At 35.8% G+C, this 27356-nt stretch overlaps 2 protein-coding genes and 1 long non-coding RNA gene across 8 annotated transcripts in view; 2 read left to right on the top strand and 1 right to left on the bottom strand.

The window, feature by feature from the left end:
- The window catches only part of LOC126852190 (rho-associated protein kinase 2), a 9746-nt gene extending 1533 nt beyond the window's left edge, over positions 1-8213 (top strand). For 3 of the 4 annotated variants that reach the window (XM_050596743.1, XM_050596832.1, XM_050596925.1), the window contains exons 3-12: positions 98-258; positions 353-691; positions 959-2092; positions 2280-2580; positions 2972-3387; positions 3574-4215; positions 4285-4698; positions 4777-4993; positions 5116-5338; positions 5856-8213. In XM_050596743.1, coding sequence (XP_050452700.1) covers positions 98-258; positions 353-691; positions 959-2092; positions 2280-2580; positions 2972-3387; positions 3574-4215; positions 4285-4698; positions 4777-4993; positions 5116-5338; positions 5856-5943 — 3935 coding nt within the window. In that variant the 3' untranslated portion in view covers positions 5944-8213. Of the gene's footprint in view, positions 1-97; positions 259-352; positions 692-958; positions 2093-2279; positions 2581-2971; positions 3388-3573; positions 4216-4284; positions 4699-4776; positions 4994-5115; positions 5426-5855 lie in introns of all 4 variants that reach the window. The other variant, XR_007687814.1, reaches the window with a different exon arrangement.
- Positions 8127-27356, bottom strand: LOC126852638 (schwannomin-interacting protein 1 homolog). Of its 3 annotated transcripts, none has more exons than XM_050597672.1 (12): positions 26700-27356; positions 23583-23657; positions 22328-22596; positions 21760-21855; positions 19986-20329; positions 18933-19298; positions 17815-18352; positions 16828-16925; positions 12102-12213; positions 11296-11660; positions 10897-11108; positions 8127-10612 (listed from the first exon to the last, which is right to left on the bottom strand). In XM_050597672.1, exons 2-12 carry the CDS (start codon positions 23642-23644, stop codon positions 10456-10458), a joined length of 2619 nt encoding a protein of 872 aa, XP_050453629.1. In that variant the 5' UTR covers positions 23645-23657; positions 26700-27356; the 3' UTR covers positions 8127-10455. The 3 variants fall into 3 exon arrangements, with proteins under 3 accessions (XP_050453629.1, XP_050453713.1, XP_050453811.1); XM_050597756.1 differs by lacking the exon at positions 26700-27356 and adding an exon at positions 23955-24007; XM_050597854.1 differs by lacking the exon at positions 21760-21855 and having other exon boundaries at positions 26700-27355.
- Positions 13802-16990, top strand: LOC126853771 (uncharacterized). The gene is made up of 3 exons (XR_007688012.1): positions 13802-16523; positions 16622-16665; positions 16851-16990. It is a non-coding gene; the product is annotated as an uncharacterized LOC126853771 (long non-coding RNA).

The raw sequence follows: 27356 nt of genomic DNA, 5'->3' as shown, positions 1-27356 counted from the left end.
AATAGAAATGTAATATTTATTAATCTTTTTTTAATTTTACAAATAAATAGGATGTTATACATCAGAAGATTGAGAATATTTATTTGTGTTTTTACAGATGATTCTGTAGCACAAGAGATTTATCAAATGCGAATGCGTACGGATGATTTTACTTTGATAAAAGTAATCGGTCGCGGTGCATTTGGAGAGGTGCAGTTGGTTAGACATAGATCTACGCAAAAAGTTTACGCTATGAAATTACTTAGTAAATTTGAAATGGTGAGATATCTTTGTTTATTCATTTTTGCACATATTGTATAATAAAATTTTGTCTATATTTTTTCTTATTCGAGATTTCACGTTATTTCTTTAGATTAAAAGATCGGATTCTGCATTTTTTTGGGAAGAGAGAGACATAATGGCTCACGCAAATTCTCCATGGATAGTTCAGCTCCACTTTGCATTCCAAGATCAAAAGTATCTCTATATGGTTATGGATTATATGCCGGGAGGAGATTTAGTGAATCTGATGTCCAATTACGAAGTGCCAGAGAAATGGGCAAAATTTTACTGTGCCGAAGTGGTGCTTGCATTAGATGCGATACATCTTATGGGTTTTGTACACAGAGATGTGAAACCAGACAATATGCTGCTTGACAAGCATGGTCATCTAAAACTTGCCGATTTTGGCACATGTATGAGGATGGATGCTGTGAGTTTTACCTTATATATTTTTCATTTTAAATTAACTAGGTTTACACTTAAACGCCATTAATAGAAAATAATTTGTAAAGATATTATAATTATGTACATTAAAATAAATTTTTTAACCATGATTTATTTTAAAGAAGTAAAATTATCTTATATTTAAAATATAAAAAGGTAAACTTATAATATTGCGAGAATATAAGCTCTTTTTCTTTCTCTTTCTCGGAGATTAAAGCTTCTTAATTTTAATGTTCAAATATTTGCTTTGCAGGACGGTTTAGTACGGTCCGATACAGCGGTTGGTACACCCGATTATATATCCCCGGAAGTTCTGCAATCACAAGGCGGGGAAGGAGTATACGGTCGCGAATGTGACTGGTGGTCCGTAGGTGTTTTCCTGTATGAGATGTTGTTTGGCGATACACCATTTTTCGCCGATTCTTTAGTTGGGACATATTCGAAGATCATGGATCACAGGAATTCGCTATATTTTTCTCAAAATGTCGAGATATCTCATTCGGCGAAGAACTTAATATGCGGCTTCCTCACTGACAGAACGAAACGCCTGGGTCGTAACGGCGTCGACGAAATTAAAAATCATCCATTCTTCAAGAACGATCAGTGGACTTTCGATAATCTAAGGGAATGCGTGCCGCCGGTAGTGCCCGAACTTTCAGGGGATGACGACACTAGCAATTTTGATGACATCGACAAAGAGGACGGACCAGAGGAGAGTTTTCCAGTACCTAAAGCTTTTTCCGGAAATCATCTGCCTTTCATTGGATTCACTTATTCGGGAGATTACCAACTAATGTTCTCTTACGGCAAGGAATCCGTGGATGGATTGGAGAATCATGTTAATAATGGTACCACTGATGATGTGAAGATCTCGCAGCTAGAAAACTTGCTAGATCGTGAGAGACGGCAAGTAGAGACGATGGAATCGAGACAGAAAGCGTTGAACATGCAGTTGGAAGCAATGACATGCCGAGAAGCCGAGTTGCGTGAAGAAGTAGGCAGAGCGGATAAAGAGTTGACACTGCTCAGGCACAATTACAAGGAGGCGCAACGTAGAGTGGAGCACGAGACGGAGATTCGTCGGAAGGCGGAATCATTATTGGTAGAAGTAAAGAAGAAATTTGACGAGGAGCAAACGAGACGGGCGCGTGATGTCAGCAACTCGCAGCAGACATCTGAGCGAGTAACGACGTTGGAAAAACAGATCAAAGAGATGCATTGTAAACTAGAGAGAGAAACAGAAACAGTGACGAGATTGCGCAAGCAGGCGACGGAAATCAGTGTGGGGCGTCAAGCTGCCGAGCAAATGGCGAGCGAACTCCAAGTTGCCAGGGCTCAGCTACAAGCACAGCGTGATAATTTGCAACAAGAGGTCGCCGCTCTCCAGGTATAATCTAATTTCTTTTTTTAATTAAAAAAAAATTATGTTTTTTGCAAGATGCATGTAAATTTTTAAAAAATAAAAATGTTTTTTTCTCCAAAAAGCTATAAAATAATATTCAAATTTAAAATAAAAAATTGGTTTAAAGATAATTTATCTTTATTATATGAAATGTTTTTCTGTTTTTTTAAAGGGCCAACTTTCCAAGGAACGAAGTTCGAGATCGCAAGCATCATTATTGACAGCCGAACTGGAGACACGTCTTTCTGCCTTACATCTCGAGTTAGAACGTAGTCGTGAAAAAGAGGAGAAAGCAACTCTGGATAATAGACAACTAAATGAAAGAATTTCCGCGTTAGAAAAAGAAGCTGCTAGTTTAACTCTGGAATTAAAAGCTGCTCAAGCGAGGTACAATCAAGAAGTTGTGGCGCATCAAGAGACGGAGCGTTCGCGTATTCTCTCCAAAGAGGAAGCCAATTTGGAAGTTGTCAAAGGTACTTATTTCAAATTTTACATGAAGATAAAGACATCATATTTCTGATAAAGCATATTTTATTTTGCCTATGCAATGCAGGGCAAAAGAATGGAATTTTCGAAGGTAATATATGTGATCGGCGAATTCACACTTTCTTGTTTTTCTATCCTTATGTATGCTAAATATATCCTAAATATATGCTGGAATATCTAAATTATGTAATTTTACACTTATAAACTGTATTTCTGTCATTTTGTGCTAATCTTTTATGTGTTTTCTCATTATTGCTGCATATTTGTAATGGCATATCTAATTGTGTATGTACATATTGTAATCTTTATATCTACAAATTTAAAGAAATGCATTTCATATTGTTACTTATATTATGCATATTGGTTTATTATAAATAGCTCTACAAGCGAAATTAAATGAGGAGAAAAGCGGAAGACAACGCGCAGAATTACTTGCGCAGGAAAAAGAACGTCAGACATCAATGCTCTCTGTCGATTACAGACAGATACAACAACGATTGCAAAAATTAGAAGGTGAGCACAGACAAGAAGTGGAAAAAGTTAAAGTGCTGCAGGGTCAAGTTGAACAGGAACAACAGAAAAGGAACGTCCTTCAGACCGATTTAGGTCAGCAAACGTCCGAAGCAGGAAGACTTCGCGCTCGCGAACAACAATTGGTCGGAGAAGTTGCTCAATTGAGGGAAGCTAAGCGGCAAATAGAAGAGGAGTTACATCACTTAAAGGCGCAAAGGAATGTTGATCAGCTACAGACAAAAGAATTGCAGGAACAATTAGAAGCCGAAGCTTATTTCTCGGTACGTAATAACAAAAATTTGATAATGTATACACTCTCGAATCTGTAATTATCGAATAATAAACAAAAAAAAATACAAATAAGAAATATTGAATATAAGAATAAATATGAAACTTATTATAATAAAATTATCGTGAGTTTTTAAAATTATCGTAGATTTCAAGATTATAACTTTTGTGTTTTTCAGACTCTTTACAAAACACAGACGCAAGAATTACGTGAAGAGTTGGACGAAAAAGTGAGATTGCAGCAGGAATTGGAGGAAGAACGTAGTTCTTTGGTTCATCAGTTACAACTGTCTTTGGCGCGCGGTGACAGTGAAGCGCTGGCCAGATCCATAGCCGAGGAGACTGTAGCAGACTTGGAAAAGGAAAGAACCATGAAAGAGCTGGAATACAAAGACGGAGTAACCAAGCATCATCAAGAGCTAAGTTCAAAGGAACAAATTATAAACAGACTTAAGGAGAACGAAAGCGAATTCAAAAAATCGATCGATCAAACTTTGAAGGAAAAGGAGGACTTGGGCAAACGCTTGAAAGAAGTGCAAGAGCAACTTGGCAAAGCGCAATTCAACGCGGAAGAAATTGAAAAGCTAAGCAGTAAGCTGAAAACTGAACAACTATTAAAACAGCAGGCAGTCAATAAGCTAGCCGAGATTATGAACCGAAAGGATCTTTCGTCGAGTGGAAAGAATAAAAACAAAGCGTCAGCCGCAGATCTGAGGAAGAAGGAGAAAGATTGCAGGCGCCTGCAACAAGAACTCACTCAAGAGAGGGAAAAGTACGGGCAACTGGCAGCTAAATGGCAAAAAGATTTGCAAGATATACAAGTAAGCGAGATATATCTTTACTTGCGTTTTATATATTATATTGCTTAAAATGCATCAATTTTTTTTCAGGCGCAACTCGTGGAGGAAAATCAGGCAAAATTAAAACTGCAAATGGAACTAGATTCGAAGGATTCAGAAATAGAAACTTTGCAAATGAAAATTGCGTCGCTCAATTCCGAAACTGCAAGTGTCTCATCCATCGAGAACGACGACGCTGAGGATTCGGTTTTGTCCGAGCATGGTACGATGAGACTGGAAGGTTGGTTAAATGTGCCAAACAAACAGAATATTAAGCGGCACGGCTGGAAGAAGCAATATGTTGTTGTCTCTTCCAAGAAGATAATTTTCTATAATAGCGAAAACGACAAAATGAATGCCGATCCGGTTCTGATATTAGACTTGAATAAAGTCTTCCACGTTAGATCTGTTACTCAGGGTGATGTTATCCGAGCCAATGCCAAAGATATACCCAGAATATTTCAGGTATCTATTTTATTAATCTCGATTTTTTGAATTGCCATACTTGCGTCAGTATTAAACACTAATTAATCTTGTGTGCAGTTACTCTATGCCGGTGAAGGGGAAGCGAGACGGCCCGGCGACGAAGGAAATACATTGCCTGGAGTAGATTTACCGCAGCTCACGGATAAACCCGGCACTCAGTCGCTGAAGGGTCATGAGTTCGTGTCAATATCTTATCACATGCCGACGACCTGCGAAGTCTGTTCGAAACAACTCTGGCACATGTTTCGGCCTTCCCCGGCTCTCGAATGCCGAAGTACGTATTATATCTATTATAATATATTATTATAATCATTTATGAATGTCACTTCTACATACATATGTCGCTCTCCTGTCCTTTTTTTATATAAAACAAAATTCGCTATTATATATATGCAGGGTGTCGCATTAAGGTTCATAAGGAACATTTGGATAAGAAGGAGGATGCCATAGCTCCATGCAAACTGCACTACGATCCGAATAGCGCTCGTGAGTTGTTGCTGCTCGCGGCGAATCCTGAGGACCAGAAGTATTGGGTCTCACGGCTGTCCAGACGCGTTCAGAAGTGTGGCTACAAAGCGAACTCACATGTAGATGGCACGGGGCAGCGCGTCTCGCCAAGGTAGCGTAGCCGATGCTGCTGCTCGAAGTGAGCGGGGACTAAGTAGCTCTCTTATTTTGTGACGTCGCATGATGTGGGTGTAGAGAGGTTAGACTTGTTTGATTTTTTTTCCTTTTCCTTTTATCATTTCTACACCGATCTTGTATATAATTGTATATATTGGCACAATGCATGATATTGATTGTTGTGAATAGTTATTAAAACTGATTGAACAATTAAATAAAATCAGAAAAATTTACTAAAAGACAATGTGTATCGATTAAAAGTAGCATGTCTCATGTAGATATTATACTGTACAACGAAATTTTAGCTTTTGGCGCTTCCTACAGAAACAGGTTAGCTTGTGCAATTTTCTCCACTCTACTATCATATAATATATGTATACATACTATCAAATTACCATGCTTGGAGAGGCGTTTTCTAGCTTTTTAACTATGCAATATTTTTTTATTTATATTTTTGAGAACGATATATAAATGACAGATTTATATAACAACAGTTTATATTTTTTTTCCAGAGAATCCACGAGGTCGACTCTGAAGCCATACTTATCGGTGCAGCAACGATCCGCGACATTGCCAGCAAATGCCAGTATGGGCAAGTGATCTTGGAAGATGCTAGTATTGGCAATTAAGAATTCCGCTCACGATCTGCTACCGCATTTTCCGCGTTAATGGTAGTGATATTAATGAGGATCGTGGTAAAAAAAACTCCTACAACCTCATGATTTTTTCTGCGCACTGAAGCGCACTTGGCAACTGAAGTAGACTGTCAATAATTTTCTAGATCAATGTGAAAATAATTGAAATAGCGAGTATGATCGTAATGTGACTTTTGCAGCTAAGAGTAAGTGAAATTCAAGTTGAGTCGTTGGAGAAAACAGGGTCATTATATATGTACCGGGTGATAGACGAATACGACGATAAAATGGAGAAAGATAGGATGCTGTGTCCAGGATTGCGCGCCAATATCATGTTCCCGGGACAATAATCGAATTAATTGAAACGCGTCGTATTCCTCGTATTTGCTGGATCGTTTTATCGTGAGCGACATGTAATAATCTTTTCGGTGTTCGTGATATTCGCGGCAGATTGTAAAACGTTCTTTAGAAGAATGGTTGAATTTCTGCAGTGATTTTTCTGGATTAGAACTCTCTTATATTGGACTTTGTATACGCACATTTCTTACTGCCTTTGATAACGATTATCGATAAATTGTGATGGAGACTTTTAGCTTAAGGCGTTTTTTCGATGCTTTAAACCGAAATTTCGGAAGCTTGGAAAAAAGTATATATATAGTATTTTGGAATTATTTTATATATACACAGAATGTTCTTTGAGGACGTATGTAGGTATACGCGGGGATCTTTTGCTTTTAACATGAGTATTAGCGAGGATTTATTTAACATTTGATAGTTGAGGTGTGTTTTTTGGACAGTTTAATTTCAAGAAGGTGTAAATAACTGAACACACGTTCGAAGATCAACGTTTTTATCGAAATTGCGGCAAGTGAGTTGGCTCATCGCGGACATTCGTCGGCAGACATCGCGAGGAAGAAGTAATTTGCGAAATTGATCAGAATGTGTGTGATGTCTGTAAGGACTATATGAGTACACAATAATGAGTGCCAGCTTGTATAGTAGAGATAATGATTATATGAATATATGAATTAACGTCCTATATCCCGACAGAGACAGAGAAAAAGACAGTTAACAAGAGGACAAATTAACAAAAAAATATCATGCATAATTCAGAAGCTTAACAGCTTCGTTATGGTGCCATACGGCTTGGCCATTTTTGGCATCGAAAGAAATGATAGAAAGAAACAAAAAAAACAGAGAAAGATATTAGGAATCGTGTTAGATATTATTAACGCATCATCGCCATCTGTGTTCTTTCCAAAGTACATCCGCGAGACATTGTGGAAATTCGTCGGAACGAAGAGAGCCGCTTCCATCGATGTTAGTCAGCTAACTGTGGTTAACATTCTTCTTTCCCATGTGAGCTAAAGTTAGACAATAATTGCAGTTAAGCGAGTTAAGTGAAATTGTCTGTTGTGATTCCCTGTCTCTTTTTTAAAAAGATAAAATCTTAAAATATTTTATCTCAGAATCTAGAAAAAGTTTTATATTTTTTTTATGAAGGAGATAAAGAATCAATAAAGCATCGGTTAAGTTACGAATGGTAGCTAAATATGGATAGGAGTAGGGAATCGATAATCACAACCAAGTCAAGCAATAGAGGGAACAAAAGCAATAGAAGAAGTAAGATTAGTCCATTATACACGCGGCAAATTCTGGTTAATTAAATTTTCTTTTTTTTTATTTAGATTATACTTAACTTTCTAGATAGGGAAAAAAGGATTTCTAACCGGATTTAGTTAACTAAGTTGTCGATGTAACTGGTTCTAAGAACTCAGCCGAGAGACGTCCATCAAAAATGGTGCTTTTCCCTTTTTCCTCCCTGTCCTGCTCTTTTTGGTTTGATAAAACATTGAGAACGAGCGAGAAATTGTCGATGCGTCTCATAATTATAAATTGTGAAAGTACTAAGAAAAGAAAGAGATGAAATTGAAACAGAAAGAAAACATCATCCGATATACTGTCCCGTGCCTTCTTCACTATTTTAGTTCTCCATGAGAGCGAAACTTGGAAAAAATTAGTAATGAGAAAGAATGAGAGAGAATGAATGAACAACTGAATGAATGAATGAGTGAATAAGAATGAGAGAGTGCGAAAATGACGGTGGGCGAGATAGATAAAGAAAGAAAAAGAAAGGAAAAGAAGAACTTGTTACAGCATATTTTATTATTGTTTAGTTATTTACAATCTGTATATTATTAATTAATATTACGATTAAAAGTATTTTGTAGATAATATGCGGCTCTCTTTGATGATGCATTTATGACCACCGATTGCGCGATTTCGAGCATTAGCGATAATCGCATATTAATATCGGCGATCTTTTTTTTTGGCGTTTTTTTTCTCATTTATATATTGCTACAATCGATTAAAAGCTGCCCCCGTTTTCGATTAATTGTGGGCGAATGGAGCACGTTTTGTAGAATTAATCAGAGATTCCTTATGACTGCATGACGAATTTATGACAACATTATTTGAGAGTAGGTTTGAATTGTCTTAAATATGTTTATTATAATATGGTAAACTCGTTATATCTCTCCCATTGCTGAAACTGTTCCACTTTAAATAACCGAAAAGTTCTTAAAACAGTATTGAGAAATGAATATGTTCTAAATCTACTCCTTTGCGAAAAAGCAAAGGAGTAGATTGCTAAGAAGAATTCATTTCTCTTATAACACACGCAAAGATTAGAGATCTATGATGATAAGTGGTATATATTATTCATTTCTCTTAGTAATTTTTCAAGCAATTCTCTTAATAATTTTAGAAATCAAGCAGAGAAAGAAATTAAAAAATTGGAATTATTTTCAAATTGCTACAATTGTTACGTATATATTTTAACGTATGAGTATTCTCATTCTATTATTTAAAATAAATCTATTTTGTTTTATAAATAATATTTTTATCGTAACGTATTAAAGGGATGAGAACCGGGGATTTAAGAAACGAAGTTAACTTAGTTTTTTAGATTTGTTGAAATTTATTTCGATTACATTTGAAAAATCCTACGTGTGTGAATGAGATCGTATGAGACCCACATGCAAAAATAATCCGATGCAAGAACCGAATAATCCATATGAAGATGAATAATTTTTAATAGCAAATTCGAAAAATCTGTTTTCGAATAATAGTAAACAACTAAACTCTCCGTGAACGCATGTTTGATCAAATATTTCTATATTCGATTAAATTTTCATAATTTCTCTAGATATGAACTAATCGGTTTTTTCTTTTTTTTCATACTAGATCATTTATTTAGATATGTAACGCGTTTTTCATTCTCGACGATCATTTTTCTCTATCAAAGGTTTATCCACCTATCTATCTATCTATCTATACCTCGAACTTTTCCTTACAGACGCGTTGCGTTATTCAAGAAATTACATTGACTTTCTTCGTCGCGATAAATAAAAACTGGTTTACCGTCTCACTAATATCTTGTATATTCGAGAATCAAGTGGAACGATGAATTTATATGTGAAGAATTTATGAAATCAGTAACTGATAGTTTTTTATTAGCGGATCTAGAGATCTACTGAAGCAAGAATATACACATCCGAATAATTGTGGAATTATCGGAATCTAGGAATGGATTTAAAATTGTTTCATATGCAATATTGAATTGATACGATTTTACAAAATATTAACATCACATCAACGCACGCGTGAACGATTTATAATGAACAATCGGAACGAAGCGCTCTTTAAACATTATATGGAATCTCGATACTCTGCAATAATATGATATAAATTTTCGTTATATGTACAACAGAGAAAGAATCCGCTTTCGCTAATGATACGCTATTATTTATAAAGGCGAATAATCGAATACACTCGTAGACACATGCATGTCGCGGGACATATTGTGAGCTTAGGGACCGAGCGAATACAGACGAGCAGGAGATAGAGTTGAAGAATCTCTTGGATACAAACGAAGGATCGTTGCTCTGTTCGCTTACGCGCGATATGCACATATGTAAATCTCTACTTCCACGTGGTTAATGACGAAGCTGTAAAAATTCTTGGAAACTCATAGGAAAGATATGTGCTACTTTCCTTTTATCATGAGAACGATTCCACTATTATCAAAGTTCAACGTCTTTTAGAGTTCTTGAACATATGCACCACGATCTCTAAAGTAATTATTCTTTTACTCTTAAGAATCTTTTCTTCAAAGAAAGGTTTCCTTTAATATCATTCAATTTTTGAAAATTTTTAAATTTGTTTTCTCAAGAAAGCTTTCATTTTCTTTTTCAATGGAGATCTTTTTTTTTCTCATCTGCCGCGAAGAAAGTAGTTTGCATTCTTTTTTTTATCTTTCTGAAAAAGGTTCTTTTGTCTCCTTTTTTCAAGGAAGATTTTTCTCATTTCTTTTTTTTTCTCCTTTTATTTCTTCGCATCTCTAAAGTTGTTCGTGGTGTTTTGCTCCATTCGGAGTTTCATTTCCGACGAGACTGCGTAGTCTCGTAACGAAAGATTATTTTCTTACAAGGGCAACCAGACCGCGATTCAAATGCGTTAACTTTGGCTTCATAGATAATTTCGTTGGAGTTGAAGAGGACTGCTGATGATTTCGATTTGCCGTCTGCTGCATGCTTTGTTGCTTTTTCTTCAATGATTCTTGCTTGGCACCTCTGTTGTTGTTTTTTTTTTGTTTTTTTGAATAAACGAATTAATTATTTTAATATCTTATTTTTTAATTATCTCAATAATTTTTAATTCAAATTTTGTTAATTAAAAAAAGATACTTAAAAACATTTTTCATTAATTTGCAGACTTTAATTTATTTGCTTACTTTTTGCTAAATAATTTCGGTAAAAAAACTTAAATCTTAAATAGATTAGTAAATTCAATATACTGTTTTTATAATTGTGAATGTAATAAATTTTTGAATTATAAATATTTTAAAAGCACTCACAAGTATCGAGTGAGATCCTCCACGTCAACGAGCATCGAATCCTGTTCCATGTGCAAATCATCTCTCCTCAAAAGTCCTTCAACGAGCGCTTCGTTCAAGGCAGCAATTCTCGCATGTAAATCGTTCGCCACTACTTGCAGTTGCGCGACATTTAATTCTGTGAGAAGAACTCGGGACAACCTACGTCTATCTTCTCCCAATTGAACACCGACCTGAAAAAGATGCAAGAGCCAAGAGTTCATTAAATGTAAATGACAAAGCTAGTAATTAAAAAGTAAGCAGATCTGTAATGATTGAATCTTTCGAATATAAGCTTTTTTTTCTCTTCAGAATTTTTGTAAATGAAATTCTACATTATTTAAACAATTGATAATTAATAACTTAGAGTTCTTTACTAACTTTTTCCAAACTGCATCGCACCATCTCGGTAATGGGACTCTGCTTCAGCCTTTGCCTTTCCACTTCCATCTGCATGTGTGCCATCTCCTTTGCTTGTGCCAGAGCCATTCGCGCTTCGGTCTGTAGTCTAGCTTGCCGTGCGAAGAAGTCCGCCTCGTCAACAGGCGGCGTGGAATTCGCACCCGCCTCGAGTCTCAGAGAAGGAAGACTCAACACCTGCGGCCTCATCGGCGCATATTGCTTCCCGCTAAGCTGCTTCGAACCTAGAGACGTGGGTGTGGATCCGGGAGATACGTCGTTTTCCGAGCCCGGAGACTCTGTATCCGACGATGTCTCGTTCATGAAGCAAATCTGAAGATTCATTCCTGCGCAAAATAAATACACTTTCATAATTCATAGTTTAGTATTTTAATTGAGTGGAAATGTGATGACAAATGATCGGATTATTTAGTGATTATTTTTGATCCAACGATTATTGTATCAGTATTTTAATAAGAAATATAAAATATATAAGCTATAAACGCGAGTAAAAATGAACGAAAATAAATATTTTCGCGTATACTATTTATTAATTTATGCGATAGGCTATCTCGAAGTTAGAAGTTAATATTTATATTCGCATATTCGTGCATTCATTTCGTTTAATTATTGAATCTGTTCTTTATAGCTGCACTAGAGTTTATCTTTTTCTCTCCATATTGGAAAGAGAAAGATAAGGTCTGAAACTCTAGTGCAGGCAGCTATAAAGAACAGATCCTTTATTTACCATCGTAATAAATAAAAATAAAATTTGCATCTATACGAACCACTCTGGAGACGCGATTGAAGACTTGGCTTTCGTCCACGTTCGGCGCGCAAATCTTCGGCATCAGGTCCCATCGCGAGTCTTCTTCTGATTTCCTCACGATCGTTTCGTCGCTGCAAATACAAAAAAGAATAAATGTATAATAAATAAAAAGTATATTAGTCTTTCATCTTGTGCATATGTAGATGAGATCATGAGCTATGATAATCATTTAATACTTTACGTGAATATATATATTGTATGTGCTGACTAATACACGCGCATAAAGAATTAAAAAATCCTTGAAGAAAAAATATGAAAGAGATCTATACATAATATTCAAACACAAAGAATGACCTTCTATCTAGATATAAGATGTGTAACAACCTAAAGTTGGCGAACATTTAACAACAAACATAAAGCATTTAAAGGTTCAGAAAATATCCAATCTAATCCTACGTGTCATAAAGAATTAATGTTGTTATGAATATAAATAATAGTATTAATATTTCTCGATATCACGATGACATATCGTTTCTGTTCTCAGCAAATTTTCACAAATCAATTCGCACCTGCAAATTGCCATCAGATTCGCCACGTACAACCCTGTCAAATCGTGCAATCAGATCTTCTCTTTCGCTATCCTTTGTTTCGTCCGATTGTTCGACTACTATAGCCGATTCTGGAGGTTTATCCGTTTCCGCGGTAGTTTTTTTATCATCATCCTGACGCCATACATACACAAATTAACACTTTTCACTTTTATAATCTAATATATGAAACAATAATGACATTATTTTGCCTTTTTGCGAAGGACGACAGATTTTCATAGATTTGTGAACGAGATGCATATTTATTAAGTATATGTTATGACAATTATAGAGACAATATCTTCTCAGAATCGTAAAACGCTAATAAAAATAATTTGCGATATCGATCTTTGAGAATTATTTGTGAGAACAATCTAAATTATAATAACTAATAAAGCCTTCTGCCTCTTTCATATAATCTAAATTATATATATCTTAGTTCTATCTCCAAATTATATATCTACGCCTTATATAAAAATTCAATTTCGATTATAGATATTTTGCAGCTCAATATACAGAAAATCCTCACACACACACACAGCATCTTCATGCTTGAGTTTAATTACTGATTGTTTGACAAATAGAGCAAGACAATTTGCGATTACGGCAGGGGAACTTGCTTCTATGCTAAAAATCTGTTTGTTCATTAACGCCGTGATTTCCGTGACCTACTTTCACGCCTGCGTCGGTCCGGAACCATACCGAATCGTGTAGTTCATTGACCTTCCTGTCGGAACAACAATATTAGTAGGCGATTATTTGAATCGGCAAATTATTAAATCTGGCGCAAGCTTGACACCATACTAATAGTAATAAGGCAACTGTTTGTTCTTCGTTTGTGCATCAGTCACGTGCAAATGAAGCATGAAGAAAACGTGATAGAGAATAATAATATTTCTTTACATTAACAATTGATATTTTTTATCCCATCTGTTTGATTTCTATCATATCCGTTTGAATATAATTGAAAATGTTACACTTTTTTAAGTATCGTTGTTTTCTCACTTCTGACTCATAGAACAGTTTGAATCAACATGTCTTGCGTTGGAATGAATGATATTACCGCTTTTTAGAGATCGAAATTAAGCAATGCTGCAATAATCATTCGCTGCTATATAACGACAGTAAAAAAACTAGTAATGCTGTTAATGAAATATAATGGTTAATTATAAATAACTTAGAATACCGATGCAAGAATATTTCAATAGAAAAATATTATTATTCTTAATTATTTTGAATCTTGAGACAATTAAATTTAAAAATTATTTCGTAACTGCTTATGTGTGTGACATCATTATTGGAATATTAAATAAAGTTTTAAAATGTGTCTCCTCGATTATTATAACATTTTTCAGCGAAATCATTTTTACTCTTTGAATTAATATTATCATATTATTCAATAAAATGCAATTTATCTTTGGTTTTTATTTTTTATTATTTTATTCATTAGGTAAGAAATAAATTCAATAAAAAATAAATTTATATTAATTGAGATGAAATGACGATGTAACTTAGATCTTTCCTTTTGTATCACTTGAAGAATATTATCATAAAGTTTGGGAAAAAAGGCGAAATGCCAAACTAAAAATGACTTCGTGGATTTGTATCTAGGCACTTGTATCTCTTTGTGTCTATTTTATCGTAAGTTACATCGAATTTTTGCATGTCGCGAATCAGTGCACTGTCGCCCTTCGTCCTTTGCGATGCGCGCTTTCCTTACAAAATCGAGATCATTGTCGTAAGTGAACGTGTAGAGATCGGTGACGAATCGTGAGTCCTTCTTGTAGTGCTTGCGCGACTTGTTGCTACTGCCCATGATCACGCACTATCTTGTCGTTTTTATCGTGAGAATCCGTCGAATAAAATTTTCCTCCTCAAGCAACCTTGCATATATGCAGAGTTCACAGACTCGTCTAAAATTTTTCTTCCAATTTTATATAATATTTCATTCTTTCCACTTTATGAAATCGCTTTCTCGCTATCGCGCATAGGTGATCTAGAAAGGGAGTCGTCGATCAGACTTGGTCTAGATCAAGGCTGTTGAGATGCAGCTGATCCCGAAGACGAGTCACGAGACGACTTGCTTGCGCGCGCGCGAGACGAAGACGGCACGAAACTGCAAAGCGAGTCGAGCGAAATCCTTCGTTAAGGTTTGCTGGCCGCGAAGGAGGTGCTCAATGATGATGATGGTGGTGGTGGCGGTCGTGGAGGTGGCCCTGTCTACCGAGGCCTAGCACCTAGGAAGGCTTCTCACAGAGACCCTCGGTGAAAGTGCTGGAAGAATGTGTTGGCTCGGCCGCGTTTCCGAGTTCGCGCTCGTGCAATTCGTTTCATCTCGCGGAAAATGGGTGGAGAATCGCATCCGATACTGCGCTCGATGAATAGTTTACAATAGCTCTTGGAATGAATGATCTGATAGCGAAATACGTTCTTGTAGTCTCGTGTTTGGTGGATCTCATTCGAAAGTAAAATTTCCAGACGCAAGGAAGTCGATATATGATATTATGTCTCATTATCTCGGTTTTTGCATCGTATTTCGATTTGTGTAGCATTGTATTGCATTGTCATTCATAATATGAAAGTTAGTACATTCGGTAACTCGATAACTTTGCAATCTGATAACTTGACAAACGTGAGCGCTACGATACGAAACTAAAAGCGCACTTTTTTGGAAAATTATACTTGAAAATAGAGTGTGAAGCTAGACTTTATATCAGAAATATGCGAAACATAAAGTCTCACTGGTAGAACTCACTTTTTTTGCATAAAAAAATAAGGTAAAGATATTAAAGACTAAAGATACGACAAAAAGACACTGTTTAAGGGATTTTAAAGATCCTTTTAAGGAATCTCAAAATCTCTTAAACATTTTATGAGAAAGTATTGCGTAAATCATTTTCTAAATATTTTATGAAAACATCTTTATCTCGTTTTAATTTGCTGTGTTCTCATACATATTCTCTTTCTCACAGCGTAGATAATTGTATATTTCGCTAGAGATAATTAGAGACATACAAAATAGAAAGTTATACATTCAATTGGCACAATCGTATTATGTCGTATTGTGTGCTGGAAAAGCTAGAGAGTGATCCGACGCACGCAAAAATGTTTCAAATTTAATGCGCTACGCAAGCTGCAACGTCGTTGCAACAAAAGATCGTTAAATCATCTTCGGGGTCGTGCGTAAAACGTTTCGGTTGACCGATCATGCGTTACTTCTGACTTACGCGCGATTCCAGCATTCGATGCACGATCCTCTCGATGATTTAGCGAGCAAAAATCAAAATTCGTTGTATCGGAAAAATAACGTGTGGACACATATTTTTCTCACAATAAGCATTGAAAAAGTAATATATCTACATGCGGGCAGAGCTTGGTTATTTATATTTCATCGCTCCATGCACTTCGTCACTTGAAATCATCGAACGTGTCAGGGTTTATCAATCGCGCGATATAAACCATTACGCCTGTCGATATTAATAATCAGGATCTCTTCTTTATTTTTAATCATTCTTCGTGATACTTGATAAGTTTTTTTTCCATAGTTTCGATAAATTACAAAAATTATCATAAGTAGAAAGATGAGTTTTCATCTTGAGTTTTCGTCATGAGTAGATTGAATTAGGCAATTTTGTTAAAACTAAGTTCGTTAGAATATTTAAAATTCGAGATGTTTCTTTGTATATCTTGTTACATGTCTGTTCTCGTATCAGAGACCTACATACGCATCCGCCCACTATATACGTAGATGCCTCCGCAAAATGCATTCAATTTCGCAGACGCGAAACTTTCGACATGCAGAATTGGCGCTTTATCCGCTGTTTGCCAAACATTCAAGAGCCAGCGGTAACTTGGTAAGATAGGAATACATTAAGTAGAATATGTGTGAATGAACCGAAGACTTTCATTGACCCGAGAACTTGAATTAATTTAAGCACTTATTTCTGTAAAGGAAAACAGAAGGAGAGAAGAAATATTGGAAATCGACAGAATCACGTATGAAATTATGTTTTTATTATGATTATGGAAAGATGAATTAGTAGATAAAAATAGTCGCGCGCGATTAAGATCAAGTCTCACGACACATTAAGAATTAATTGCTAACAATCTTTATGTATGATAATTATTATTCGTAAAAAAGAATTGTTAATTACTTACCCGACGTTCTTCCTCGCGAGCAGCTCTGAGGTGCGACTCGATCGCGTCGAGATCGATCTTTGGCATTGCTGTCTCGATGTTGTAAACGTCGAAGCCGCCTGTAACAGTGCGCGAGCGCTAAACGTGAGAACCTTTTGCGGCGAGGAAGGCATGACCGAAACAGCCGAACGGAAACTGAAGGAGTGTCGGAGCATCGTGTGCACGCGTAATCTCGAGTGGTCAGCCTAAAATTTACGATTTATCTTGTTCGACCAATACTTTTTTTTTGAAAAATGGCAATCAAAAAGTATATGTGTGTCCGTTACATAGAATAATAATATCCAAACCTATTATTATGATTTTCATCACCGATTTTTTTACGATTTGATATCAATTTTATAGATTCTTAATTTAGAAGATGTAAGTATGTGAACAAGAAAATTTTATTACGTTAAATTCAAGGCGACTTTATTTTAGAATAAGCTTATTTTGAAATTTATTGAGGTATTTAATATTGAAAACTTATGGCATCGCAAAAATATACTTACTGGACTAAGAAGATAGTCTTTTCAAAGTACTTGCATAACTGTACGTAATAATTATGTATAATTTGTTATCAGATACACCGATAATGTACTAGTAATTATTTTTCCAATTAAGTAAAAAACATTGTAGTAAATTACCGTGAAATGTGCCATAAAGTGCGTTGCGTGCATTCGTTAGAAAGAATATACATATGTAAAAAAATATACGGAATACAATATAAAGAAATATATTTATGTTTATGATTCATAAACATGAATATATTCTGAAGAAAGAAATAATAATACTTAACATTTAAAAACTAACAATAACAAAGGGAAAACAAAACATTCGTCGGTGCGATGAACAATAATATTAATAAAGAGAGAGACAATAACAATAATAATATACAAATAAAAATAAAATTAGAAATAAAAATTGAAATAATAAAAGAGATAACAAAATGTTATGTATCGATGTATTCACCTGATCCGTTATCGATGTCGCTCCTGCGTTTATCGGTACGTCTTTGAGAATTAGAATTTCGCGATTGTTGCTGCTGTTGCTGTTGCTGACGGCGCTTGGCCTGATTTTTGACCATTTTCTCCTTCTTTCGAGCGTCCGCGCTAGACGCCTCCGGGAGCTCGCGGTCTAACAACTTGTTAGTATCCTCTATATGATCCTTGATGGCCGAGGTGGATCGCGATTGACCGCCACGTATGCTCTCGATCGACTCCATCGCGACCACGTCCGGCACCGGCTGAGCGTACTTCTCGAAGTCGACGCCGATGTCACGACCAATGCTCGACAACAGATCGATTTCCTCCAGCTTTGTATAGGTCGGTCGCTCCTCGGCGAAGCCCTCAGAGTAGTCGCTATTGCTCTCCGACTCGTCGTCGTCGGCCGAGCCGCCCGCCGACGTCGTCGTCACCGGCTGACGATTGCCTATTTTGGACCGGTCTAAGTGAGGCAACTCCTTTGCCTCGCGTATTAGGTCGATGTGCTCCACCGCGACGTCCTCTGTCTGCCGAGGTCATTTTCGTATTTAATCGACCGTATACAAGAGTTAGACAGACGCGAAACAGCCGGTGATAGGAAGTAAGATTAATCGAGATAGTGATTGTCATGCAAATTAATTGTATGACAATGTTATAGGAATCTTGCACAGAGATATTGTGTGGATATTTTATGATAATTAAGTATTAATTGTATAGACGAACAATAAGTTAGCATTGAATTATAGGAATCAACAGAAATCGGGATATATTCAATTTGTGTCAGATCATTTTAATGAATAAATATATAGGTTGTTAAACGCGCTCGAAATTAGCTGTTATAATAATTAGGTATTAATTTTGTAATTAAGCAATAAAGAGCAATCAAATCTAGATATTAATTAAAATCAGAACACAAATTAGATATTATCAAATATTGTTTAAACTAATAGATAATTATAAATTAAAGAATATTATAATATAAGATAATTATAAAATAAGATCATCTCTCTTCAGATATCTTAAATTTTTGCTGCAAATCTTTAATTGTTACAAGATTCATTTTGAAGTTGACAAGCATCCTCATCATAAAAAAATCGCCAATCTCACCTCGCTGATCTCGCTAGTCTTTCCGGAATCCAGGATCTCCTCGATCTCGGGAAACTGCAGGCTCTCGTTCACACTGGTCGTCAGTTCCACCAGCTCGACCTCGACGGGTACTTCCCTCTCACGCTTGTTCTCGAGAATCGCCCGCGACAGTTCAGGCGTGCGCTCGCTTACCTGGTCGGCCAGACCCTCCTCCCGTTCGTCCAGGAGCGTCAGGTGGGTCTCCGCCTCGACGATACCGTTCACGACGACCTCCTCCGGTTCTGGCGATTGTGCCTTCTTCTCGGACCTAGAGACCTCCACACTCTTCACGTAGTTGATGCACTTTTCCGAAGGCGGCACCACCGACTCGTACAGAGAGGTCACAGTCTGGAACGCGAGAGAGACGAGAGCGGCGATGATGATGTCACGCGAGAATACTCTCGTAGGAGTATACCCGATTATTTTTACGCGTTGATAAGTCGCGCCGGCTGCTCTCGTCCGGTTTTGTCAGTGACAAGTTTGACTTGCTCATAGAACAAGTTCGCGGGATTGCCATGACAGATGAGAATTTCGCAAACCGAATTAGTCCAATCTCTTTGCTGACGGTCAATGCCGACGCAGCAGGATCGAACATCCTTAACTCGATGAGTAGAAGTAGAGATAAATCGATCATTCATCATACACATACATACATTTTCTTCAGAGTTTAAAAATATTTAATATTAAGCTACTTGAAGACAAAACAATACTATCAAACATGTTAATTATAATTTGAATTATTAATAACAAATTAATCAAACAATATTAATCAATAAAAAAATAGTTTTTAAAACTTTATATTTTTGGAATTTTATTACTTTACAAAGAAAGAAAAAATTTTTAAAAATATTAAAAAATTTAACATAAAATTAACTTCACGACAAAATGTACGCGCATGATGCATCATCAAATAATTGCCATTTATATCCACAAACTTTCAAATTTATAGCACTTTCGTCTACATCTACTGCATGACATTAAAATTTAATTCCGAGCCATTAGCACAGTGTAATCCATTTCAAAACGCTCGATTACCTGTATATTAAACTTGGGTTTCTCGTAAAAGATCTTGCGGTCGTTGCGCTGGCCGCAGAGATGATTGATGCTGTCGTCGACGTTGTTGTTGTACTCGTTGCCGTTCTCCGGGGCTACCTCGCGGTGATGAACGCCGTAAAGAGGCGGATAGTCGGAGCAGCTGTCGTGCTCGTCCTCGGTCAGGTCGGTATCCGACAGCAGGGAAGGCGCCAGATGCTGGAAACCAGGATAGTTGGGGTTGACGATGCCGCGACAACCCGCAGGCAGATTTCCTTCCTCGGACCAGTCGGACCACTCGGAAGGCGTCAATTCGCGCGACGAGTTCTCGTGCGAAGAGTTACGTCCTGAAACATTTCACAGTTGCGCTTGTCTCAATATTGACCGGATAATTGGACGTCGCCGCATTAGATGACTCGTGACTCATCGTCATCATTAGGCTGACTCGTGCGCTCGTAAAAAGCGTTTGCGATCGCTCACGCGGTTCACTCGATAGACCCTTAAATAATTTGGTAAGTATAAACAATTTATCGTATTTGTATTGTATGAATAATTCGTCTAGCTTAATTAATTGATTAATAGAATGTCTTTTACATTGGTGTCTTATAAATAACTTATTGCTAGGTAGATATTGTTGATTGTTATTGGACAGATCAGTGAATAGCGTGATGAATCGCGCGTTCTATAAGATTTATAAGATGTTTGATTTTATACGTGATTACTTGCATAAAAACTCGGCTGCCATAGATTCTTGGCTTTACGGACCGTTATTTGCTTATGGATCTTTGGTTTTATGGGACAGATTATTATATGTCTGAGGCTACGGTGTAGTTTGAATATTATAGATTAATATAAGAGTGCAGTTTGAATATTATATTGTAGATTAATATGAAATTTTTTCTTGATTTTATATAAATTCTTCTGCAGATAATTAAATAATAAATTAAATAATAAATTCTATAAATTATTGTTTTTTAGACATATAATTTATATATTAAATTTAAATTTTTAAATTAAATTTTTATCTATGCATTCTTTACATTGTAGAATATTAATTCCATATATTAATTCTACAAATTTTTATAGATAATCGATTCTATGATTGATTTCTGCTCTTACAGGTAATTTTTATAGTTAGTATTAATCATAAATTTCAAATCTTTGATAAACAATGGAATGGATAAACAAATCATTCTAAATTCAAATTTTACGCAACAAACTAATTATCATGTAAGCTAATTATCAACCCAATAACTGTGGATAACTTTGATTCAATTAAAAATTCCAGCTCTTTACGGATAACGGTTAATGTCAAGGATGCATGCGCGCGTTATTAATGGCAGCGGAAAATATCGAAGTTCGCTCCTGCAATGAAACCTTTAAACGTCATTGTTTTCCAATAAAACCTCGAACATCAGCATAGTGTGATACTTAAAACATACGTGTCTGAAAAGTAGGCCAATCTATTGTTCAATGAACGCAAAGATTTATCTTAATGGATCTAATGATTCAGATATACATTCATTTGTTTTTCAGATATTTCTCGAGAACGACATTAAATGTATTCAAAAATATATACGTTTATTTTATTATTTCGCTTTTCAAAAATTTTTTTGCATTTTATCAATTTTATCAATATTTTTCTTTGATCATTTTCGTAATTTTTCATGGATTATATATGTGATTTAATCGTATTATAAGAAAAACTGTATTACATTATATGTATTCTTTCAACCATTAAATCATATAGGGAATAATTCAGAACGAAGGAGCTCACCTTCGTAATCGGTGAGGCTCTCGACGGAGCTGTTCCTTCGTATCCTTGATTCGGTCAGATTGTTGTTTACATTGGCGGATTGCTCTTCGATCGTGCCTAACAATATAGATCTCTTACTTATATAAATTACTTTTTTTTTTGTCTTTTTAGATCCTTTTTATACTTTATCCATTCTCTTTCTTTGAATTTATTTCGGAAGTTTTTCACCTCTCTAATATAATAAAATTGCACAAGTGAATATATTAGATACGTTATTAACGTGAACAATATGCATCTATCATTTAAATTTGCTTCGTGTTTAAATAAATGATCAAAGCAAAAAAAAAATAAACGACATAAATATTAATACAAGATATAATTAGAAATATTTTATTAAGATAAAAATAACTTCAACATATATAATAAATCAATATTCTTCTAATTCCTAAAAATTAATTCTTCAAATATTTTTTGAAAGCATAAAAGATACATCCAAAAGATAATTATTTCTTTGCTTTTTATTTCAATATAATATTTTTTTTATTTCGATATATATATATATATATTTATTTTGTAGAATAACACTCACCCTCGTAGTCAGCGAGGCTCTCGACGGAGCTATTCCTCTGTATTTTTGCCTCGGTAAGATTATTGTTGACGTTGATGGACTGTGGATTGTTTTGCTGGACGTTGTCGCGCGCGATCGCCAGGGAGGACCACGTGGTGGTGTCTTCGGCCAGCCGGAAGTCCGCCGACTCGTCGACCGGGTAATTCGGCGTGATCGGCTCCTGAGTCGCGTTCTCGTTGCGATCGCCGCCGATCTCACCGGCACCGATCGACTCGTGCCTATGGAGCTGGCTGTGGAGTGAGACCGAGAAATGAGTCCAGGTGGATCGATACTACCGTTGCTGTTAGATATATAACACTTGGGTCAGCCGAGGTGGTATAGGCGGCAGCACGCCTACAAGATCGCCGTGGATCAAACGTTTATATTAGACGTTTAGCGCCGATTTGTAACTGATCAGGCAACATTGTCGCAGTCGGATAAATATTATGTAGTACATAATTGATATGCATAAATTGTATATGATACAACCGTTATGTCATTTATATTGCTTGGATATATGTATATGTATATTGCACGGCGTGGAGAATCAAAAATATTAAAGAGAGAGGAAGATGCACACGCTATATATATGAGGATATTATTAATAAATGCTAATAAAATGCTAATTAAAATTAACGTGCAATAATAAAGTTAACGTACAATAATAAAGTTAACCGAGATAGTTGGTCATTTTCCCGCTTTAATTTGCCTCTCCCTCCCCCGTTTAAGTTGTTAAAATTATTAACTGTTTAATAATTTCTTAAACAACTTACTCGAAATTAAAAAAAAAAATTTTAAAAGAGATTTATATTTTTTGCGTAATATTTTTTTTATTGTGAAAGAAAAGCTATTATTGCAATTATTCTGAGAGATTTTAGCAAGAAAATATGAATCATATTTAATTCCTAAATACTTTCTCTGGAATTAAAAAAAAAGATCGAATTAATTGAACATTTAACGCTAATCAAACTAATTGTAAAATAAAGAATACAAATTTGATAAAAACTATACGAAACCGACCATTAATCACACAATGAGCATTAAAAATAATACTTAAAATATGTTACGTAATATGGAAAAAGAAAGTAAGGGCAACTTTTCGCAATCGTTTCCTTTCTCTTTTCCTGTCTCTTTTCGGGATTTCCATTAGGTGATCATTATCCTCACACGAGATCGTCCGGTCGTCAATTAATCCTCTTTCGTGCGCTCGCCGAGGAAATCTCATCAAGGTACTTACTTGTTGTTCAGTCCTCCGGGATGCAACGGTACCGAAATTGAGACAGATTCCCTGAGCCGCATATCGATTCCTCGTCTAAAAAAAAAAAAATACGGCCAGTTTAATTCACCGTTCTTCGAGATGAAAGGAGTCTTGCATGCACCACCAGCACCACTAATTTTCTCTATCTCGAGGAAGAGAAGGAGAAGGGAAAGAGCGCGCGGAAACGAGATCTCTTCTCCGCGAAGAGTTCCGATCACGAAACGATAACGTTGAGAAGCTGCCAATCGAAAACGAGTTGCAACGGAGTCGCGAATCGATCGCACGGCACACTCTCTCCGTCTCCGGCCGGCATTCGCGAAGCTACCGAGGGTAAAAGGGAATGGGACTCACCGTCCGCCATGTTGAAGCCGTGCGCAAGGGTGCTCGCGTTCAGCCCCGCGGTTTATCGACTCGCGACCGACACCCTCGTTTCACCCTCTCCGACGCCCGCCCCTCTCTCACTCTACATCCCTCTATATGTTCACCAACCCCCGCTCCCACGATGCGCCAGGGACGATTTTACATATCCGAGCACCCTAAGTATTCACATTCCAATGCCCTCACATTCACTTGATCCTTTTAATTTTAATGATGGATGCTCTGACTGTGGAATTTTTTTGTCTATCTCTTGGTACATTATATAATTTTCGTATTATCTCTAAATATGCAAAATGCATTAAAAAAAAAATTAAATTAAAGGATATTTGCATGGAATAAACTTTGATTGCTGCAAATTATAAAATTTTTATAAATAAAACTTTAAGAAAGAGAGAGAAAAAGAAAATTAAAATATCAAGATTTGAATATTAATAAGATTTATATATTGCTTAAATTTAATTAAATTAGCAGAATTGCCTGTGTATTAATAATATTATTATGATATTTAATATACATATTTTAAAAAGAAAGAGACCTCTCTTCTAATATAAATTATATTATTCATATTTAGATATTGATTAGCAGAAAGAGAAAGAGAGAGAGAGAAAGAGAGTTTTAAAAAACTAAACTTGCCTCTTTTTGATTTTCATTCAAAAATTTCTTATGGAAAGAACAATTTATATTAAATTTTTATGAAAATGTCTACTATTTCTATCTTTTTCACTAATCTAAAAAAAGAGGTGAATATATACATATAAATTACGAAAAAAAACTTGTACTGCGAAAGACGCAATTAGTTTTTTGTTACCCCTTGGAACCGGCATTATCGTCTACGTAGTGTCATCTTCGTCTTGCACGTGCGCGTCAACCCTCAAGTAGCTTTGAGACAACCCCTTAACCACCCTCATCTTGCTTTCCAACCCCTCGAGTCTTCTTTCGTGATATGCATCATTCTCCCGTGTATTCAACGTATATAACGCGAAATCATTGAGGAATATACTTTGGCGACTGGCCAGAGAATTTTCGCAATTTTATAAAATTTGTCACGTATGGTAGGCATGTATAATTAAACCTTCCCTCTCCCGCATTCACTCTAATAATAATTACGATTAATTCGTCTTAAGAAATCAATATCGAATTTTTCAAAAAAATTATCGTAAAATATTTTTTGATAGAAGATTCAGACCACACACATTCTATATTTCTGAGATTTAATTCATTCCAAAAATTTGTATAATTTTATATTTAAAGTTTATGTCATAGTGTATAAAAATTTGTACTCTACAAATTTCAACATTTGTTTTATTCTAAAATCTATGTTAAGAAAAGGTTTATATTTTTTATAATTTAACCTGTAAATTTTTGATTAGATCTATAAAAATGTTTAAATTCTAAGAGAATACAAAACACAAAATACATTTCAAAAATATCTCAATCCTAAATTTTAATTCATATTTGAAATTTGGAATTTTGTGGAGACCGTTTTCTCAGTCTGAACTGATGATTTCGCAAGTGCGTTACTGCCGTAGTCACGCAGAGTCATGCGTCGATCGATCGACTCGCCGAGTTTCGTCGCGTCGCACGGCGCCGCTCGTTCCGTCTTCTGATGCGAAAGAGCGTCGCATTTTTATACACACACATTCGTCGGTCTTGCCGTTAACGAGATGTATCAGGCTGCATGCATCACTGCGTTCCCCGCTTCGAGATCCTCGTGGCTGCTGATCGCGAAGCGATCGCACGAGGGATACGAGCGAAGTAATGTACAGTTATTTTCGGTCAATCGTTGTTGTATGCCGAGAACCATTTGGATTACAGAGAACTATTAATAAGGAGAAATATAAATAAGGAAATGATCGAAAAAATTTGAAGAAAGTTTATAAATCAAATAAAATCAAATATGGATAATTCGTTAAAGCTGTGAACAATTAAAACGATAATCTCTCAATATATTTTGATAAGAAAATTTTATAGTTATTATTTCATAAAGATTTCACGACAATGATTAGATGAATACCATTCATTGAATATTATGTGAATGCCATTCTTTAACGATTCTTAAAATAGCACACTGAAAAATCAATACATTGTTTCGATTTTCAATAATTTCAAAATTAGTTCACACAAATTTATACAATTTTCACTGATTTATTCATCAATTAAACTTGTATAATAAACGATCGCTCTTATTAAATCCTTTGGTAGTTACAGAAATAAAATTATATCGATACATTTTATTATAGGTTTGCGACTTGAATAAAAAATAAATCGATACAATAATTGAGAGAGGATTTGAAGAGCTTAAAATATTTTTATCAGATTAAAATATGCTAAATTTTAATAACAGCACGTTTACAGGTGTAATTTTAAAAGTATTCTATAAAAGAAATAAAGAAAGAGCTCATCTTAAATAATTCATTAATTTATTATTAAAAACAACTAGACTCTATATATGGTCCATGTTTTAATAAATATTAAAACATTAAAAATGAAAATCGTTTATTAATATTATTTAAATAAATTTGACTGGGCAAAAAAAAGAAGATTGAAATGCAAAGAACATTTCGCAAATATAACTGACCCGATTTTTACTCTATGTCAAGTTTTAGAAAAAATAATAGCACGATGCAACGCACTCTCTATCCCACGCAAAAACGTACAATCGCGCACCTTCATTATATTTGCTCGTTGATTATTCGTGTATTTAAACGTATCGCTTACTCTTTCAAATCAGCAGGACGCAAGAGACTCTTCGCTGTCCTTCGACGTCTTTCAGGCGCTGCCTCAGGGATCTCGCATTCGCCGTGATAAGCTGACAGGAACGTTGCACCAAGTGTATAGCACTTGGAAATGTATACGGTGAATGAGCGTGGAAATTAGAACCGGACGCTTCGCTGTGACTCACTCGTAGAAATGCAAAAGGAAGCTCAGCGATGCGTTTTCATGCGCGGCGCGAACGAGAGGAGACTGCGAAGCCACGGTGTCGGCGTTCAATGTCCCTCTCTCTTTCTCTTTCTATTCGATGGATATCATTCTCTCGTTTTAACAAACGTTCTCGTCTTCGTTTCCCCACGCTCGCCCCCTCGCGTCAACTTCACCCTTGGTGACGAAGAGACGAACGCAGGCGCAAACGTCTCTTTGCCGTAGGGGTTGCTGACTCGCTTTATCCTCCTCCCCGTTTCGTGACGTGATTTCACCGAGAGAGAGAAAGAGAGAGATATTCGTCAATTATCGGCTCGATGATTGATTTTGATTTGGGACAATAGGAAAACCGAGAAATGACTGATATATTGTCGCACACGCCCGTAATTTCGCTCCATCTTTTTCTGCCGTGAATAAATTAATAAAAATACGAGATTTGATTCACATTTATAGATA

This window comes from Cataglyphis hispanica, chromosome 1 (assembly GCF_021464435.1).
Source record: "Cataglyphis hispanica isolate Lineage 1 chromosome 1, ULB_Chis1_1.0, whole genome shotgun sequence".
Classification (NCBI taxonomy): Eukaryota; Metazoa; Arthropoda; class Insecta; order Hymenoptera; family Formicidae; genus Cataglyphis; species Cataglyphis hispanica.
The sequence above is the reverse complement of the archived record's forward strand: the minus strand, read 5'-3'. Positions and strand labels throughout refer to the sequence as shown.

Excerpts from the sequence above, each read along its gene's own strand:
- LOC126852638 (XM_050597672.1), bottom strand. The coding sequence starts at position 23,644 with ATGCGGCTCAGGGAATCTGTCTCAATTTCGGTACCGTTGCATCCCGGA. Across the intron at positions 18,353-18,932 it reads AGACTAGCGAGATCAGCGAG|ACAGAGGACGTCGCGGTGGA; the intron begins GTGAGATTGGCG and ends TGACCTCGGCAG. Across the intron at positions 12,214-16,827 it reads CTCGCGAGGAAGAACGTCGG|CGACGAAACGATCGTGAGGA; the intron begins GTAAGTAATTAA and ends TTGTATTTGCAG.